Below are 13,784 nucleotides of genomic sequence, written 5' to 3' on the forward strand. Positions count from 1 at the left end.
ACTGAAACTTAAACTTGAATTTCTTAAATTTAGACATCATTGCCTGAGCTGGGAAACCCATACTCACAAACACTCAGAATGATAATGGGTATTATCCAACAAAAGCGGCCATATTCAATGAAGGTAAGAATGAGATTTTATTTTTTTCCTTTTTCAAGTCTTTTTTAAAAAATTTCCTTACAAACTTTTAAAATGCATGTCCTATATTTTTATAACATGATTTTTTGATAGAAAACTCACATTAACCTCTAAGTATATCTACCTACTTGTCAATCACAAACATATAAAAATAAACAGCTATCACCATGGGTTAACCATGGGTCATCTTACTAAGTATTAACTTAGAAACAATTGATAATATTAACAGGCTTTGAAATGATTTTTCCATCAGTGCTTAAAATTACTTAGAACATTTGTTATATTTGGATTTTATAATTTTTGATTTATTATCTCTGAAAAGTTTTGCTATTCTAGTCCGTCTAAGGACTCCTTTTTGAGTTTGAGGAGGAGTTTAAAATGTCTGTATCTCAGGAAAATTATGCCTTGTCGCTAAATCCCATGTACTCGCCTCTGTCTTCCTTCTCAAGCTCAATATTAGAATCTCCTGGAGTTTGGAATGTACAGATGACAGTGGTCTATTACTGTACTACTTCCTGCAGAGGTACAGGACACTCACCTGAAGGCAGGCCTCTATAGGAGCCAGGATATTATGGGGCTATTTTTCCCCTGAAACATAAATGTGATATCAGTTTACGTCAACAATCTTTACCATTGATACTCACGCATGCAAATATCAACTTTGGGTAGAACTTAGGAAATTTGAACTAATATAGAGCTTTATAATCTCTATAATCTCTGGAAAGGACAACCTTTCCAGAACTGTTTTTACATCACTACTTGGGTTCAGTTTTAGGACAGGACCTAGAGATGGCAGAGAAGGTTCAAAATAAACATGTTCTTCACTCTCTGAACACCCTGGAGACATGTAATGAAATCTTAGGGTCTTATGAAACACAAATTAAAGACCGCTGGTACTCAGAATGCACAGCAAGGATGATCCACCTTTGTCCCAGCAGCAACAACTGCATCTCCACAGTTGACCCCATTTGCAGAGAAGAGGCCAAACTAAACATGGGGATCATCCTTGTGCTCAGTAGCCCCTCCTTCCAGGGGGAAAAAAAACCCTTTCCTCTCCTCTGCTTTCTCCCACCTGCTCCAGTAACTCCTTATCAAGGTCATGTCAGCTTTGGTTATTAAAATATCTGGGGTAAGCTCCAAATATGATATGTAAATAAAATATAAGCAATTGTGTAATAAAATAATTTTAGCTTGAATACTTAATCAGATTTTTTTATGTACCAGTGGCAAACTTATCTGTTGTTTGTAAAATCCTTGACATTTTCAGGGTATCATCTGAAAATCCCCTTGAGGAGAAGACCACTAGCATGTCAAGACAGCATATCCCACACTTCTATAAATGCAATTCCCTGAGACCTTCCACCAACAAGTGCTGGGTGGTCCAACTTTGTAGAGACTCAAGTGGTAGAGCAGGATATTAATTACTTTACCTTATAGTTGAGTTTCCCCCAAGGCCGAAATTCATTCCCCATTCTATTTCCCACTTCACATGATGGCCAGATGCATTCATCAGAGAAGGTTTTACAGTGAGTACCACATGAAAATCAAAATGTTGAGGTTTTGGACCCACAATGAGGCTGGACCCACATTGCTGTTGCCGGTAATGGACAATGGCAGAGGTCTTAGTGTTACCTGGTGAAAGGTGGAGAAAACACAAGAAAAGAGAAAAGTGCCTTGGTTTCAGGCTCACCAGGATGCACATCTTAAACTCCTTTGGAGATGTTTCCATGAAGGGGTTCGTTTCTTTCCCCATGTCAGAGTGGAATATGACTATCCACACAGCTGTTCCAGTGTCAGCTCCCAGGGCTTGGCACTGACAGGCCAAGACATCACACGTGTCCATATCCACATGGAATTAGCTGGCTTGTAATGGTAGCAGCAGTTGTTATATTATTATTATTAGTTCAGGGTTGGTTCAGAGTTTATCAGCCTAAGGCCCTGGCCAAAATAACACAAAGGAAAAAAAGCAAGCCATGTTGACAACACTATTCTACTTGATTTAAAAAAAAAGCCTATATAAAGCAGCAGTAGGGAGGGCTGGGCCCTCCCAGCCAATATGTAACAAACCTTCCTCGCTGCAGCTGGCGTGAAGCTAGTAGCTGCAGGTCCTTTGGGTGATTCCGCACGTGAAAGGAAGTAAGATGATGTCCTGGCTCTTCTGAATTATACAGGAGGCAGGTGGAGACAGTGATTTGCATGTGTGGCTCCATTAACCACGCTCATGGCTCAACAGATATCAAATTTGTTCTGATCATCTGCTCTGAATTCCTGAAACAGGAGTGAGTAAGGAGGCAGTAAGTAGAAGGGCTCAGAGTATTCATGACGGACTACCCTCTTCTGGGTTTCTTCTCCACGTGCCTCTTCCTCTAGAGCAGCACCGTCCAATAATGTAAGCTGCACATGCAATTCTATACTTGGTAGTAGCCACAATTCAAATGTAAAAAATCCATTTTGATAATGGATTTTATTAACCTGGTATATCCAAAATATTATCATTTCCACATGTAATCAGTGTAAAAATTGTTCTGAATATTTTTGAAGAATTAATTTATTAATTTTAGTGGTTGAAGAACTTTACATTTTCTCTTTCATCCACTTCCTTTGCACCTACACTGCCTAATTCAGATCCTGATCATCTCCCACCTAGATGCTTCCGACTGCTTCCTGTCTGGTTTCCCTCATATCCCCAGTGCATTCTAGGCACCATAACCAGTTGTTCTTAAACACCTTCAATGGATCACATTCCCTACAAAAACCCAAAGGCATTACCTCCCATTGCCTTTCAGAAGTGTGGGCTAGTTTACATACCAGGCAGGACTGTGTCTTTTGTATGTGGTCCCCACATGGAATGCTAGCTCGGCCCCCACCTCCTTAAGGAAATCCCACCCTGTCCTTTAAGGTTCGGTACAGTCACTACATTGTGAAGCCTTTCCCGTAGCACTTGGCTTATGTTTCATTGTTGCCACTTATAATTAATTGTATGTCTTGGTTTTTGTGGTTTTGGGGTTATTGCCTCTCTCCACTCTGGATAATAGGCACTTTCCTATCCTCCAAGGCCTCACAGACAGTGGACATTATGTAATTTTGGTGAAATTGAAGGATACAAAATTTAGCCACATTCAGAAAATATTTATAACCAGCTAACTTGTTTTTTTTCCTAGCTCACGATAGTAAAGCAGCGAGAACAGCCAGAAATGGTTTTCCGACAGTTCCTGGTAGAAGACAAAGGACTTTATGGAGGATCATCCTATGTGGATTTCCTTTGCTGTGTTCACAAGGAGATCTGTCAGCTGCTTAATTAATTGAAACTTCTCTATTGTTAATACTGCATTTCTAAGGAGATAATCTCCTTCTTGGTGCCTAATTCTCCTGACAATAACAGGCTAGTTTTGATTTCTTACTCATTTTCAGAATAGCTTTCCAAGACGGCATTTAGAACTACAGCTTTGGTGCTCAGGTATAAAGCCAATGAAGGTACAATTGTACCTTAAAGGGAACAGTCTATTTCTGATTGCACAATTTTTACCTGTTAAAACTGATGCAGTTTGCATTTCTTGAAAGGCATAGGTTACAGAACTGTAAACATTCTCAATTTTCTTTCTTTGTGCTAGACATATAAATTATTTTTCAAAATGTATAGATTTGGAGTAAAAAGTTTTGGTTCCTCTCCCATTTGCAGTGAGGAAAAAAACAACTTAATTTTTACATTATGCTTAATTTTTTTAAAACCATGTAACCCCATTGAACACATTTTTCAACTTAAAGTTTGCATAGCAGACTTTTAAATAACCTTGGAATCTATTTGGTAGAACAATTTGTGTTCTATATTTTTTTCATAATTATATGTTATGTATGTTAAAACTATTTTCCAGTTGTCGTTTTATCTGTAAAACTGTCTTTATCAATATTCTTAATGGTTCCCTGTACAATTTTGATGGTTTCTACCTGTATATAATGGATCTTAACCAGTTCAATAAATCACTTCATATGCTCTTACTCAGCAGACAGAATTCATTATTTAGGTATTTTGAGATTTTAAAAAGAAATAAGGGTAGTAGTTAAAGCGTCTTGGAAAACATTGTTTGGATGGATCACTAAAAACTATTTTGCAGGGGAGTTGAGGAGAATTAGGTAAATAAATAAATATAAGCAATGTCAGAGACAGTGTACTTGAGAAAGGCAATTTAAAAGTTCTCCAATATGTGGGGCTTCCCTGGTGGCCGAGTGGTTAAGAACCCATTTGCCAATGCAGGGGACACGGGTTCGAGCCTTGGTCTGGGAAGATCCCACATGCCACGGATCAACTATGCCTGTGCACCACAACTACTGAGCCTGCACTCTACAGCCCACGTGCCACAACTACTGAGCCCGCGAGCCACAACTACTGAAGCCCGTACGCCTAGAGCCCGTGCTCCGCAACAAGAGAAGCCACCACAATGAGAAGCCCACACACTGCACTGAAGAGTAGCCCCCACTCACCACAACTAGAGAAAAACCCACGCGCAGCAACGAAGACCCAATGCAGCCAAAAATAAAAATAAATTTATAAAAAAAAAAAAGAAATGTAGGTTTGTCAACATGAACGTTCAGTGGGATGAGAGCATATACGATCCCAAGCTACTTTTTTACAAGGACTGCCTGTCAAGTAAGTATAGCGATGATCCCACTCCACTCTGAGGTGAGTGTTCAGTTCTAGGCACCATACAATGTGTGAAACAGAAGCCCAGACCACATTCCTTAATTCACTTGAAGACAGTCTAATGAATCAGATCTGCCAAGATGGCAGAGTTGAAAGATCCTGAACTCACCACCTCTCACATGCACAACAAAAACACTATTTGCAGAACAACCATTGATGCAAAAACACAGAACCTACCAGGAAAGATATACAACTAAAGATAAAAAGGAACCACAGGGAGATGGGTAGGAGGGGCGGAATCATGATACAAACAAGTCTCATAACTCCAGGTGGGCAACCCACAAATCGGAAAATAATTACAATTGCAGAGTTTCTCCCAAAGGAGTGAGAGGTCTGAGCCCCATGTTGGGCTCCCCAGCCCAGGAGTCCTGGACTGGGAAGATGAGCCCCCAGAGCATTTGACTTTGAAGGCCAGTGGGGCTTACTTTCAGGAGTCCCAGAGGGCTGAGGAAATAGTAACTCCACTCTCTAAGAGTGCACACAAAACCTCACCTGCTCCGGGACCCAGGGCAGAAGCAGTAATTTGATAGGAGCCTGGGTTAGGCCTACTTGCTGATCTTGAAAAGTCTCCCAGAGAGGCAGGAGGCATCTGCAGCTCCCCTGGAGACACAGACACTGGTGGCAGTCATTTTGGGGAGCTTGTTCTACCAGGTGGACACTGGTGCTGGCAAGTGCCATTTTGGAACCATCCCTCTAGCTTATCAGCCTCAGGACCCAGCCCTGCCCCACTCAACAGCCTGTGGGTGCCAGTGCTGGGATGCCTCAGGTCAAGTAACTAACTGCATGGGAACACAAGCCCACCCACAGGGAGACAGGCTGATTGAAGACCCTCTGTGCAAAGCCCTGCCACCACAGGGCTCAGGGCCCAGCCCTACACAGCAGACCACAGGCAATAGCCCTGGGACAGCCCAGGGCTCTCCAGCCAGAGACCCCAGGACCCAGCCCTATCCACCAGAGGGCAGACACCAGCCAAAAGAAAACTGCAGCTCTACATACCTGGCCCACCCACTACCAAGCTAACAGAAGCTTCAGGATCCCCCAGACCCCACACCCAACTGTGTCAGGAACCAGCCCCAACCCCCAGCCATCTGACACCAGCTCTGGGACACCTGGGCCCTGCATCCAGACTCCAGGACCTGTTTCTGCCCTCCAGTAGGCCAGCACTAGCCCCAGGAGCTGGCTTTACCGACCAGTGGGTGGGCAAATGCACAGGGTCTCCTGGACCCTGACTCCACCCACCAGTGAGCCAGCATTAGCCACAGGGCCCCCGGGGTTCTGCAGTCAGTCACCTTGTGACCCAGACCTGGGCTAGGAAAAGGTGAAACAATTGAAATTTCTTTCTCAGACTCATCAAGAAAAAAGAGGGCCCAAATCAATAAAATCAAACACAAAATTAGTTACAACCAACACCACAGAAATACATAGGATCGTAAGAGATTACTAAGGACAACTATATGCCAATACAATGGACAACTTAGAAGAAATGGACAAATTCCTAAAAAAGTACAGTCTCCCAAGGCTGAACTAGGAAGAAACAGAAAACATGAACAGACCAATTACCAGTAATGAAATTGAATCAGTAATATTAAAAAAAAAAAAAAAAAAAAAAAAACTCCTAACAAAGAAAAGTTCAGGACCAAATGACTTCTCAGGTGAATTCTACCAAAGGCTCAGATAAGAGTTAACGCCTATCCTTCTAAAACTATTCCAAAAAGTTGCAGAGGAAGGAACACTTCCAAACTTACTCTATGAGGCCAGCATCACCCTGATACCAAAACCAGATGAAAATATCAAAAAAAGGAAATTACTGGCCAATGTCACTGATGAACATAGATGCAAAAATCCTCAACAAAATATTGGCGAACCAAATCCAACAATAAATTAAAAGGATAATATACCATGATCAAGTGGGATTTATTACAAGGATACAAAGATTTTTCAATATCCACAAATCAGTGTGATACTCCACATTAACAAACTGAAGAATAAAAACCACGTGATCATCTCAACAGATGCAGAAAAAGCTTTAGACGAAATTCAACATCCATTTATGATAAAAACTCTCCAGAAAGTGGGCAAAGAGGGAACATACCTCAACAAAATAAAAGCCATATATGACAAGCTCGCAGCTAACATCATACTCAACGATGAAAAGCTGAAAGCATTTCCACTAATATCAGTAACTCTTGTGTGCCCACTCTTACCACTTTCATTCAACAGCGTTGGAAGTCATAGCCACATCAATCAGACAAGAAAAAGAAATAAAAGAAATCCAAATTGGAAAGGAAGCAGTAAAACTGTCACTGTTTGCACATATCACACTATAGGAAGAAAATCCTAAAGATGTCACCAAAAAACTACTAGAGCTCATCAATGAATTCAGTAAAGTTGGAGGGTACAAAATTAATACAGAGAAATCTGTTGCATTTCTATATACTAACAACAAACAGAAAGAGAAATTAAGGAAATAATACCATTTACAATCGCATCAAAAAGAATAAAATACCTAGGAATAAACCTACCTAAGACATGTACTTGGAAATCTATAAGACACTGACGAAAGAAATTAAGGACAACACAAACAGATGGAAAGATATACTGTGTTCATGGGTTGGAAGAATTAATATTGTTAAAATGACTATACTACCTGGGGCAATCTACAGGTTCAGTGCAATCCCTATCAAAATACCAAGGGCATTTTTCACAGAAGTAGAGCAAATAATTTTAAAATTTGTATGGAAACACAAAAGACTCCAAAGAGCCCAAACAATCTTGAGAAAGAAGAAAAGAACTGGAGGAATTATGGTCCCTGACTTCAGACTATACTACAAAGCTACAGTAGTCAAAACAGTACAGTACTGGCACAAAAACAGATACATAGCAATGGAACAAAGCAGCCCAGAAATAAACCCACACACTTATGCAATTAATCTATGACAAAGTAGGCAAAAATACACAATGGGGAAAAGACGATCTCTTCAATAATGCTGAGAAAACAAGACAGCTACATGTAAAAGAATGAAATGAGAACATTCTTTAACACCATATACAAAAATAAACTCAAAATGTATTACACAGCTAAATGTAAGACCAGAAACCATAAATCTCCTAGAAGAAAACATAGGCAGAATGCTTTTTGACATAAACTGTAGCAATACATTTTTGTATCTGTCTCCTGAAGTAAAGGAAATAAAAGCAAAAACACAAATGGGACCTAATTAAATGTAAAAGCTTTTGCACAGCAAAGGAAACCATAAACAAAACGAAAGGACAAGTACTGAACGGCAGAAAATGTTTGCAAATGATATAACCGATAAGGGATTAACATACAAAATGTATAAACAGCTCATACAACATTAAAAAAACAAACAACCCAGGACTTCCCTGGTGGTATAGTGGTTACAAATCCACCTGCCAATGCAGAAGACACAGGTTCAACCCCTGGTCTGGGAAGATCCCACATGCCACAGAGCAACTAAGCCCATGCGCCACAACTACTGAGCCTGCACTCTAGAGCCCGCGAGCCACAACTACTGAGCCCGAGTGTCACAACTACTGAAGCCCACGTGCCTAGAGCCTGTGCTCCACAACAAGCCAGCACGATGAGAAGCCTGCACACCTCAACAAAGAGTAGCCCCCACTCGCCACAACTAGAGAAAGCCTCTGCACAGCAACAAAGACCCAATGCAACCAAAAATAAATAAATAAATTTTTTAAAAAAACTAAAAAAATGGGCAGAAGACCTGAATAGACATTTTTCCAAGACATACAGATGGCCAACAGGCACATGAAAAGACGCTCAACATCATTAATCGTCAGAGAAATGCAAATCAAAACCACAATGAGATATCACACCTGTTAGAGTGGCTAGCCTCATAAACAAGACAAAAAAACAACCCTCAGAATGGGAGAAAATATTTGCGAATGAAACAACAGACAAAGGATTAATCTCCAAAATATACAAACCACTCATGCAGCTCAATATCAATAAAACAAACAATCCAGTTAAAAAGTGGGTGGAAGACCTAAATAGACATTTCACCAAGGAAGATATACAGATGGCCAAAGACACATGAAAAGGTACTCAACATCACTATTAGAGAAATGCAAATCAAAACTACAATGAGGTATCACCTCACACCAGTCAGAATAGCCATTATCAAAAAATCTACAAATAGTAAATACCGAAGAGAGGGTGTGGAGAAAAGGGAACCCTCTTGCACTGTTGGTGGGAATGTAAATTGATACAGCCACTATGGAGAACAGTATGGAGGTTCCTTAAAAAAATAAAAATAGAGCTACCATACGACCCAGTAATCCCACTACCGGGCGTATACCCTGAAAAAACCATAATTCAAGAAGAGTCATGTACCACAATGTTCATTGAAGCACTATTTACAATAGCCAGGACATGGAAGCAACCTAAGTGTCCATCAACAGATGAATGCATAAAGAAGGTGTGGCACATATATACAGTGGAATATTAGCCATAAAAAGGAACGAAATTGAGTTATTTGTAGTGAGGTGGATGGACCTAGAGTCTGTCATACAGAGTGAAGTAAGTCAGAGAAAAACAAATACCATGTGCTAACACATATATATGGAATTAAAAAAAAAAAATGGTACTGATGAGCCTAGTTCCCGGGCAGGAATAAAGAGGCAGACATAGAGAATGGACTTGAGGACATGGGGTGGGAGGGGGAAGCTTGGGCGAAGTGAGAGTAGCATCGACATATATACACTACCAAATGTAAAACACTTAGGTGGTGGGAAGCAGCAGCATAGCATAGGGAGATGGGCTCGGTGCTTTGTGATGACCTAGAGGGGTGGGATAGGGAGGATGGGAGGGAGGCTCAAGAGGGAGGGGATATGGGGACATATGTATGCATATGTCTGATTTGCTTTGTTGTGCAACAGAAAATAGCACAGTATTGTGAAGCAATTATACTCCAATAAAGATTTAAAAAAAAAAGAATGGCTAGCATCGAAAAGGGCACAACAAATGTTGGCGAGGATGTGAAGAAAAGGGAACCCTTGTACACTGCTGGTGGGAATGTACATTGGTGCAGCCAATGTGGAAAACTAAAACTAAAAACAGAACTACCATATGACCCAGCAATTCCACTCCTGGGTACATATCTGGAAAAAACAAAAACACTAAGTTGAAAAGACACATGCACCCCAATGTACACAGCAGCATTATTTACAACAGCCAAGATAAGGAAGCAACCTAAGTGTCCATCAACAGATGAATAGGTAAATATGTGGAATACATATACGATGAAATACTACTCAGCAATAAAAAGAAAACGAAATTTTGCCATTTGCAACAACATAGATGGACTTGGAAGGTATTATGCTTAGTGAAATAAGTCAGAGAAGATAAACACTGTATGTTATCACTTACATGTAGAATCTAAAAATTAAAACAAGCTAGTAAATATAACAAAAAAGAAAGACTCACAGATATAGAGAACTAGTGGTTACCAGTGGGTAAAGGGAATGGGGGGAGAGCAAGGTAGGGGTAGGGCATTAACAGGTACAAACTACTACATATAAAATAAACTACAAGGATATACTGTACAACACAGGGAATATAGCCAATATTTCATAATAACTATAAGTGGGGTACAACTTTAAAAAAAATAAAAAGATAGTCTAATGACTGCCCTGTGTGTTCCCAAGGGTACAGAAATAGAACCAATAAATAGAAGTGACAAGGTGCTGCTCAACTGAAAGAAGAACCTAAGTAATTAGGTGCTCAAAGAATGTGCTGTTCAAAGAGGCAGTATGTTCTCACTTAACAAATATTTATTTCACACCTGCTATGTGCCAGGCACTATGCCCTCTACTGGGGAGACAGACAACAGTAAGCAGCACAAACCAAATCCCTGCCACCTCTACAACTAAAGTTTCATAAATGTCATGATATGCTATATATATATTATATGTATATGTATTCCTGATATGCAAATATATATGTAGCATATATACTAGGGATATCTGACCTAGTCTAGCTAGGGGGCAGGGTGTAGTCAGTAAAGATTTCACAGTAGTTACACTGAAGCTGGGACCTGGAAAATTTAGTAGACATTTGCCAGGTCATTGGGAGTATTGGTAAATATTCCAGAAGAGGGAAAAATACGCATGAAGGCCCAGAGTGAGAGAGGGCATATATTACCCTTTCAATAAACTCAAAGGATTTTAAGTTTAAAGTTGACTGGAACTTACTAAGGAGAAAAAAAGTGGCAAAAGATAAAACTGAGTGAGTCCTAGTCAAGGGGGAGTTTGGACTTAAGCCTAAAGGCAAACTGGAGACATTCAGTGACTTCAGCAAGAGTGAAAATATCACACTCTAGGAAGATCACTTCGGGGGTGTAAGGTGGCAGAACTAGAAGCAGAGAGCCCATTTAGGCGGCTCTCAGAGTAGTCCATTGAGGATACATGTGGTGGCCTGAACTAAAATAAGGGTACCTGACAGAGGGGGACAGGGAGGAATTGGAGTTAGTGAGGGAAAAGGAAGTGTCTGAAAATGATTACTGCTTTGGGCAGCTAGGTAGACAGTGAGACCATTCCCTAAGAAACAGAGGAGTTGAAGCAGATTGTGCGTATGTGTGTCTCTCTGTGTGTAAGGGGTAAGGGGCAGTAGTTCACATCTGTACATGCTGAGGTCCCTTGTAAGCTATGCAAGTGAGATCAACTACAGCACCTAAATATATGGGGTCTGAGGCTCAGGAGAGAACTCTGGGCTGGAAATTTGCAAGCCACCTACATAAAGAGGGGGAAAAAAGCTACACAAATGGATGAAAAAAACAGGGCAATACTGTAGTGAGAGCACAGCAAATCCTTGACAGAGTGCAACAGAAACCTGAAGAGACTGGTGAGGAAGGGCCAGAGAAGTAAGAAGGAAAACCTGGTGAGAGGATGTCACAAAGCCAAGGGAAAGGAGGGGTGCAGGGAGGGTGGGCAGCCAAGTTGCAGGCTTCCCAAGGCAAGCTAAGAAGACTAAAACATGTTGAAATTAGTAAAAAGGTCATGGGGAACTGGTGAGAGCAGTTTTACTGGGTCAACGAGCTTAAATGCTAGATTGGAATAGCTTGAGAAATGGGGGGCAGAATGGCGGCAACTCAAGAAGGGGATGAGAGAGGGTCACAGACAGAAGGGAGGATTTTGTTGTTTAGGACGGGCAGGGATGATTTGACATTTAAATGCTGGTGGAGAGTCCAGTATTATGTTGGAAAAAAAAATAGTGGCAGTACTCTTCCATTCTTCAACTCTAAAGAATGTTGAAGATTGAAAACAGAAAAAAACAAAAAAAACAAAACCAATCAAACAAACAAAACCCTTAGAAGAGCAAGACTTGGAGGACAGAAGGGAATATAATACAGAGTACAAATGGAGAGATTCGATTTCAATGGTAGAAGAACCCAATATATAATGGAACTGCTCCAGTGAATCCTGAATGACCACTTGCCAAAAATGGTGTGAGTGCTGACCCATGGTGTTTTGAAACAGTCACGCCTTCCCCCAAACCTTGAGAGGCACTAGAACATAATGGCTAAGAGCATGAGCTCCAGAACCGACCACACAGATTTCTATACCAGCTCTACCACACAGCTGTGTGATACAGGTGAATTAGAAACCTTTCTGTGCCTCGGTTTCCTACTCGGTTGTTCAAGGATTAGGTTAATAAGTGTAAAAGGTTTAGAACAGTCCCTGGCACAGTGTGGCACCCAGGCATCACAGTTCATTGCCGTTATTATTTTATTAGGTTTTTAAATTAAACTTGCTAAGGATCATGAAAAGTAGGACTAATCGGACTCCTACATGCCATGAGAATCTTAATTTATATCCTTAAAACCAAGCATCTTTAAATGCTATAGAAGGGTCCAGTTAAAAGATGGTTTCAGAGATTTCACTTCCTAGAAATCTAACCTAATGACAGTAGGTTGAGAATTAGGAACAGTATATTAGTCTTTTTTGTAATGTTGTCAGATGGAAACATGGTTCTCTATTAATGTAATAATGAGGAGTAAGGATCAAAATTTACATCATGTTCAAGGATAATCTGAAATTGAACTTCAGCTCCTCTAGGAGGCATTACACACTAAAGTGTCTGAAAGCTTCCAAAAAGCTTCGTCAGTAATCTTCCAGAGAAGACAATTCTTTGGGGAGAATTAAATGTGATTTATAATTGCTGAAAACTTAAGATGTAATACTGAATAACCTGGATAAAAAGGAAAAAAAATCTTAATTGAAAAGGCAAGAGAAATCCCCTAGTCATCATCTCTAACAGATGTTTTCTGGCCTCTGCTTGAAAAAAAAAGTGATGAGACGCTTACTCCTTCCCAAGCAGCCATTTATGAACAGTTCTGTTAGAAAATCATACTTAGCAGACTGTTTTACTGAAATATCCCCTTTTTGTGCAAACTGTCTTTTGAGGGCACAGGTGAATTCTTCTTCCACCTGATGGCAGTTTTCAGATAGTTCAAAGGCTATCACGTATCCCTATCATGTCCCTTGTCCAGGCCAAACTCTCCCAATTCCCAAAGTATGTCCTCATGAACATAATTTCCAGAGCCATTGTCATCCCAACTTAATACAATAAAATCCAGTTTTAAATCACATAATGAACAAACTCAATTTGGGAAGCAAAATGACTAGTGTCTAGTTTAGGGAACTATCATTATAATAGTGACTGCAGATCCAATCCCACTAGTATGACTTGTGCAAGAATTTCTAGGGTGTACTTTTTATTTTCAAGACATTTAAAAAAATTGTTACGAGTTATAAACACACAGCTCTTTTATGATAAGAATTTTCAATTTTAAGACCTTTTACAGAATAAGACTTTGAAGTCAGTATTTTTCAAACTGAGGTATCCTTTGGGTCCATGAAAAACTGTTTCTTTGGAAACATATTAATGTTTGAAAAATAGTTTTAGGAT

The 13,784-nt window shown here is 40.2% G+C and overlaps 2 protein-coding genes across 4 annotated transcripts in view; one reads left to right on the top strand and one right to left on the bottom strand.

The window, feature by feature from the left end:
• The window catches only part of SEC24D (SEC24 homolog D, COPII coat complex component), a 108,717-nt gene extending 104,589 nt beyond the window's left edge, over positions 1 to 4,128 (top strand). For both annotated transcript variants that reach the window (XM_030863968.3, XM_030863970.3), the window contains exons 22-23: positions 34 to 123; positions 3,300 to 4,128. In XM_030863968.3, coding sequence (XP_030719828.1) covers positions 34 to 123; positions 3,300 to 3,440 — 231 coding nt within the window. In that variant the 3' untranslated portion in view covers positions 3,441 to 4,128. The remainder of the gene's footprint in view (positions 1 to 33; positions 124 to 3,299) is intronic.
• METTL14 (methyltransferase 14, N6-adenosine-methyltransferase non-catalytic subunit) overlaps positions 114 to 13,784 on the bottom strand; it is a 57,150-nt gene continuing 43,479 nt past the window's right edge. The window contains exons 13-14 of one of the 2 annotated variants that reach the window (XM_030863973.2): positions 2,206 to 2,406; positions 114 to 1,770 (exon numbers count right to left, since the gene is read on the bottom strand). The gene's annotated coding sequence lies outside the window, so the exon portion shown is untranslated. Of the gene's footprint in view, positions 2,077 to 2,205; positions 2,407 to 13,784 lie in introns of both variants that reach the window. The other variant, XM_060298996.1, reaches the window with a different exon arrangement.

This window comes from Globicephala melas, chromosome 5 (assembly GCF_963455315.2).
Source record: "Globicephala melas chromosome 5, mGloMel1.2, whole genome shotgun sequence".
Classification (NCBI taxonomy): Eukaryota; Metazoa; Chordata; class Mammalia; order Artiodactyla; family Delphinidae; genus Globicephala; species Globicephala melas.